The 6,411-nt window shown below is 34.1% G+C and overlaps 2 protein-coding genes across 2 annotated transcripts; one reads left to right on the forward strand and one right to left on the reverse strand.

Annotated features, from left to right (window-relative positions):
* Window positions 1–1,773: 1,773 nt before the first annotated feature.
* AC631_05791 (uncharacterized protein) lies at window positions 1,774–2,490 on the reverse strand (the record flags this gene model as incomplete). Its single annotated transcript, XM_015614620.1, has 1 exon — window positions 1,774–2,490. One exon carries the CDS (start codon window positions 2,488–2,490, stop codon window positions 1,774–1,776), a length of 717 nt encoding a protein of 238 aa, XP_015464551.1.
* An 897-nt stretch (window positions 2,491–3,387) lies between these two features.
* AC631_05792 (uncharacterized protein) lies at window positions 3,388–3,942 on the forward strand (the record flags this gene model as incomplete). The annotated part of the gene is made up of 1 exon (XM_015614621.1): window positions 3,388–3,942. One exon carries the CDS (start codon window positions 3,388–3,390, stop codon window positions 3,940–3,942), a length of 555 nt encoding a protein of 184 aa, XP_015464552.1.
* Between the last annotated feature and the right edge of the window lie 2,469 nt (window positions 3,943–6,411).

Consider the following 6,411-nt stretch of genomic DNA (forward strand, 5'->3'; position numbering starts at 1 on the left):
TCTTGATTTCTTTACACAGCCTTTCTAGAAATAACGGATTAGTCTTCAGTTGTACCCAATCGCTTCATTGGAGGATGATGGAAAAGTGAAAAATAAATGGTCTTAAATTTACGCAGTACACTACAAAAACACCGGTAGCGTAATCGGTGAATTCAAGGTACTTAAGATGTCAAAATCATGACGTATTTAGCTCCAACATCGACTGTAGATCATGTTCACTGGTTGGAATAAGTTGGAACGGTCCTTGGACACATGGACCAAGGTACCTCAGCATCTGGAGGGAATGGTGTTTCTATGACATATTGGAAATTGCGCATCGATCTTAACTGATGTTCACTTATGAGACTCGATTTGCACCAACGGAGTTTGTTTGATTGTGACTGAGTTCAATAAAGAACAGACGCAGTTTAAAGTCGGGATTGCTCCACGTTTTTACCATCCAGTTTGTGATAAGAACTGACAAAGTTTGCCTCCCGGTCAACGAATTCAAGAGTTTTTAATGCTTTTGCAACATCTTTTCTGTAACCTTCTTTTATTATTAAATCATTATCAAGGTTGTCATAGTCAACAATTCCTCCATATATGCATCTTCCGAGGTGTTCAAGGAAGCCGCTATATATTTTGGTCAATCGCGCCCAAGCGGTGATTGTGATCAACTTTTAATTTCTTTAATTGTTTGAGCTGGAATGCTTAACACTCTCTGACAAGAAATATAGTTTTGCCAGAAATAGATTTCCAGCATTTAATCACTTACCCTTATACCCCAATGGAAAAAATATCGGTTGCTAATATACCGAAACCCACTATTTTTATTTCAACAAAGGAAATGCTCCAGAGTGTAATGTCTCGGGGAAGGTAGATTAACAAGAGTGCGAGACCGTATATAATCTCAAAAATTATTCAAATGATTGCAAAACCAAAGTATGCAAAATCAAAGTATTCTTCATGAATGTTAGTCCAGTTTTATACCAATTTTTGGGTTGTTGCTTTGTATCCGTTGGATGATTTATTTAGGGATATGACTTGGGTATAATTGCACAAATTATGACCTCAGATAGTTTTACAGAGTACATGAAGAACCCAAATACTACAATTACATGTTGATTGTTTTTCTCTTCACGGTTAGAGTTTTTATAGGAGCTTTCTTCTTTGACTAATTTGTTTGCCACATTATTCTTACTTTTTGTAAAGCAGAATTTTTTCACCCAAAATGTAGAGGAAATTGGTAGTTATAGCTAATTTAATACTTGATTCTTTGATTACCAATAGAAAAATGCTAATAATGAGAGCAAATAATAACACATAATATTGATATGGTAATTAATGTTCGTACTATCATTGAGAAAGGAACAAGATTACTAGAGTTCAATACTAAATCATAATTATGTTTGAGAGAATAAGATCGTGTAACCCACGAAATATAGAACATTAAATACGACGGTTACAATAGATATATCAGTTTTAGGTACTAAGAAGTTTGTAGATAATTGAATGATTATTCATTCTAATAGTAATACAAAATCAGAAACTAACGCTAATTTGCCTGAAAATGAATTCAATTAGATAATTTTTCTACAGCATTGATATCATTTATGCTGCTTGTATTTACTTTATAAAAACTAAAAATTAAGACTTATTGCTTAATTAAAACGCTAACCAATACACATTCAAAGAAACATATGCAAGATTTCTCTACTACGGATATAAACAAAATTGTGGTAACTTTCTATGATAGCAAAAAATGAGCAAAAGTGTTGTATTAAAAACAAAGCTTTAATTTTTGACGGCAAGAACAGATCTTTTCGCAGTGGAAACGGCTGAAGCAGGATTAACCCCAGTAATCAATTTTCCATCAGCAACGGAATAATCATCCCAAGGACCCAAAGGAGCTAAGTACTTAGCTCCATACTTCTTAGCTAACTCCTCAATTGATTCTAAACCTTTTTCTTTCATAATTCCATCCACATTTAATAAGATCTCTCCTATATCGGTGAATCCAGTAATAGTTTTTCCATGAAGTAATGGCTTACCTGTTTTTTGGTCGGTCATTCCATCAAAAATAGCTCCTCCGTGGCAGACTGCAGCTAGAACACCGCCATTAGACCAAATCTTTTCTCCTAAACTTTGCAACCCTTTGGCTTTCGGATAATCAAATAAAGTACCATGTCCAGCGGAAGCAAAAAATATTTCATAATCATCTGCATTAACTTCTGAAGCCTTTTTGATATTCTCCAAATGTACATTGAAATCAGACTTAGGATCCTTAAAAACCTCCAAGTCTTGGCCATTCAAAAAATCAGGGCCAAGGGAATGATCATCAAACCCGTAGGTCCCTGTTTCAGAAACAAAGTCAACCTCATATCCATTTTCTTTGAAGACTTTAAATGGGTGCAAAGCCTCTACCAAGAATAATCCAGTTTTTTTTCCATCCTTGTAAAAGGTTTCGTTGTACGATGTAATAGCAAGAAGTACTTTCTTTTTATCTGACATTTTCGGTTAGCTCAATAAACTATTTGAATTGAAGTTAAATAATTGTAAGGATTCATTATCGAGCAAGATTCTACCTCTTATATATAGCAAGAGATTGTAATTCTTCCAGAGAATGATTATTAATAATGATAGCAAAATACATGATGTATTGATAGACGAAAAGCATGTCAGTGCTCTACAGAATTTAATTATGTCATATTTGAATTGACTATAAGCGCACTAAGCCTTCAAGCTTATTAATTATACATTGCCGCAGTAGTAGTTTCACTATTCTTCTAATAGAGACAAAGTAGAGCAAATATTTTGTTCTACCAACAGACATATTGGTACCAATCCTTAAATGAATAGAGATCTAAATACCATCGAGTAATTAATTCTAATTTCTGGTATATCATCTCAAACCATATATTTAAGGTACGAAGCTGGAAAAGTAAAATTGCTGCACTGATGGAAAAGATGTTGACGATCAAGGATTTTAACAATCAAAAAAAAAATTCTACGCATGTACTGATTGAACTTACATATTTGTCATCAACTTTAAATTACTAAGCTGCTTATGAATATAAAAGCAACTCAGACATTCCTTTTGAAGTTCGAAATATGTTACACTAACTAGATGTCTTCCGTTGCTATATATGGGGTAAATAGCTCCGTTTTCCCAACTATTTTTGATGCAATTACTTCGTCTAGGTTCAGAAACAATTTTAAATTTCCGTTGAGAGGTATCACTAGATCTAAAGAAGGCAAAGAAAATACTCCAGAACTTGAATATTATGAAGCCAACGACGAGAAATCCTTGAAAGAAGCATTTAGAGATTTTGATATTATTATTTCTTTAGCAGGTCCAAGTGCTGATTTTGACGTATTGGCCAAGGCAGTAATTCATCTCAGTTTGGTATGGATTTAGATATTATTCCATTTGATGTTCTCAGTTTCAAAGTTAAACATTCTAGGGACGTTAGAGCTGGTGGAATAAAAGCTGTCGATATTTGCACCTCTCATTTCCTCCAAAAAGGTGCTTGGAATGATGTTCCTTCTCACGCTCTAAGCTTAAACTTCGAGGATGACAAAGCTATTATTAGGGGTGAACCAAATATAAAATGGGCATTCACTGCATACGAGAATGTCGGACAAACTATTGCATCAGTTATTTCGAAAGATCCATCGACTCTCCCAGATAAGATTCGTGTTTGGTCAGATAAGATCACTCAGGAACAACTTTTAAATAGAATGATGGGTCAAGATTATCCTAGGAAGTTTATTTCTTATGAAGATTCCCTCAAAGAATGCAAGGAAAGAATCGAAAGTGTTGGTATAAGAGCAGAAGACTTCTTATTATACACACAGACTGTTAGTGCCTCAGGACTTTTAGACTTTGAGTGGGATTCAAAAGAACTCATCAATCCAAATGAAAGTTTGTTCAAATGGATTAAATTTGAATCAACGAAATAGTGAGGTTACGATAATTATCAAATTGCATAACCTACTTAATTGTAATGAATGTCTTAGATTTCTAAAAATACACGTATTCATTCTAAATTTCATTACTTACGTATTGATTGAAATACAAATTCTCTATATATAGACTTGTCTTTATTAGCAACAGTATTATGTTATGTTTTTCGATACGTTAGCCATTATCTGAGAAATTACCAAGAAGGGTTTCCATATATGATTCATTTTTGATTTTCCTAACAACAACAATAACATTGTCTCTTCCCGCTATTTGAATTTCTTCGGTTACAGCTTTCTTCGTCTATTTGATTATTCAATAATGGATATTTCTGCTCCAATCTGAGGTTGCTCCAAATATACTGAAGGGTTATACAGGAAGTACCACTAGCAAAGAGAATATGCTGACAATCGATAGGGCCAAAACAAATGATGATACTTTGGAGTATCGTTCGTTCTCAGTATTCGTTCAGCAGTAATTCCCTTCATGCTCGCAGCCATAACAAGCATGGCTACAGTGTGATGCTTTGGCTTTGAAACATTGATACTTGTCCAGGTATAATTCAAAACATGACCAACTGCATTACTTGTTATTAAGCATGTTAAAAGAGCAAACTTTTAATTATTTGAAATAAATAACGTAGCGAAGAGGCAATTGAGTCTTCGTATACCAAGTACTAATGTAGTATAAACCACCAGGAATATAACTGATTCTAACCCACCCAAAAGAAACCTGGTAACTAAAAATGTTCTGTAATCAGTCATATACGATTGCAAAGCTGCACAGAGGGACCATGCCACTATCTGAAAACTTAACCACCTACTTAGTCCGAACTAATAATCTATTTGATTGAATTTCAAATACAACTATACCGATGTTGAATAAGGCTATTCCCACATTTATCTTATTGTTGTCTAAGCCCACGTCTTCATTCAAATTAGAAGTTAAGGTATTAGATATATTTCCTTTATCAAAGTGTAATATAAAAAATTCAAAGAAAAGCAATTGCTCCAAGAAGAATCTACTTTTCTGGTGACTTTGATTTCTTCTGTGTCATACTTTCCGAGTCCCCATTATCTGCATTTACTATAGTAGTAGTTCTATTTTCTACAGCAGAAGTAAGGAGATGTAGACGTGATAGCTGAGGAGTACACTTGTTTTTTTCTGCTGTTCTGATACTATTTTCAATCAACTAGTAGAATAATCATCTCTACATTTCTAGATTTGATTTGCAAAAACACATTCTTTCATAGAAGTTAAATATACTACCTGAAGTTTTTCTTGTTGTTCTTGGAATTATCTCGAGCCAATAAAAGCTATTTAATGAAAGGAATTGGATATACAAGTTGTAAACATCATTAATTTGAAGAATTGATTGCGAAAAACTTCAGTCTGGAGCGACAATTTTAGAATTTTCAGCTTTAACAAAAGCTAGACTTTCTTTTCAGGACCTTTAAGCTTAGAGTGTCTGAATTTAGAAACTTGAAATTTGAGAGAGTACACCATTATGTCTTGAATGTCCAAGTCATTTAAGACATATTAAATGGAAAATTGTCTCATGGTTAAGAGAATTCAATTAAGAAATATCATCTTGCGTTAAACACTACGCACAAATAATCTTTACAATATGTATATAAATTTAAGCATTATATAAATTCTAAACAAATCCTTATTTTTTTCCCTTTTCTCAACCGATTCTTGCCACCTTTGTACCTCCATTGATAACCACTTAGTGCTCATTTTCTTAAGGTGTTGTTCAAGTTCTTTCACATTTTTATCGAGTATTTCAACTTCCATTTGTCTTCTTTCCGGTTATCGTCTTGCAGATATAGTATTACGCACCCGCTTTGTTTCACATGTACCTTCTAGTCGCAAATTCTTAGTGGAGCTCGCCGCTTCCGTTTTTCATGACGTTTTCTTAGTCTATCGATGTCTTCAAGGCATAAACTAGAATAATTTGACCGACGAAACTGTCCCGATAGAACTTCATTCGTATTAATTCATTCTGAGGTCCACTACTATTGGATCCAGGCTCATCTCTAATGTGGTATCTTTACCATTAGATTTAATCTCATTTTTAATACCGGTTGCAGTATCACGATTTCCGTGAAGAGCGCATCCAAATAGCAGGATCGTTCCGAAAAATTAATATATTTTGATCTATTTACAATATGAACACAAAGAAATGAATGCTCCCTGCGTTCAATTACCAAGAAGCCTTGGTAACACCAGGAATTAACCCTGCTCTAGCTCTTTCTCTGAAAGCCGTCTAAAATTGTTAGTATATGTGTCTTGAGCTCAAAATGGTTTCCCAAAATGCGGCCGGTCTGAATACACCAAAGAAGCTATCACCAATACTCTCGTACCCCTAACATTCACCACGACGTTAGATACTATTGTGAAGACGCTTCATTGCTATATTGACCTCCTAATATAAACATACTCTGTTAAGCTTAAAATCGGTAAGT

The sequence above is a fragment of the Debaryomyces fabryi genome (genome assembly GCF_001447935.2).
Source record: "Debaryomyces fabryi strain CBS 789 chromosome Unknown contig00283, whole genome shotgun sequence".
NCBI classification, from domain to species: Eukaryota; Fungi; Ascomycota; class Pichiomycetes; order Serinales; family Debaryomycetaceae; genus Debaryomyces; species Debaryomyces fabryi.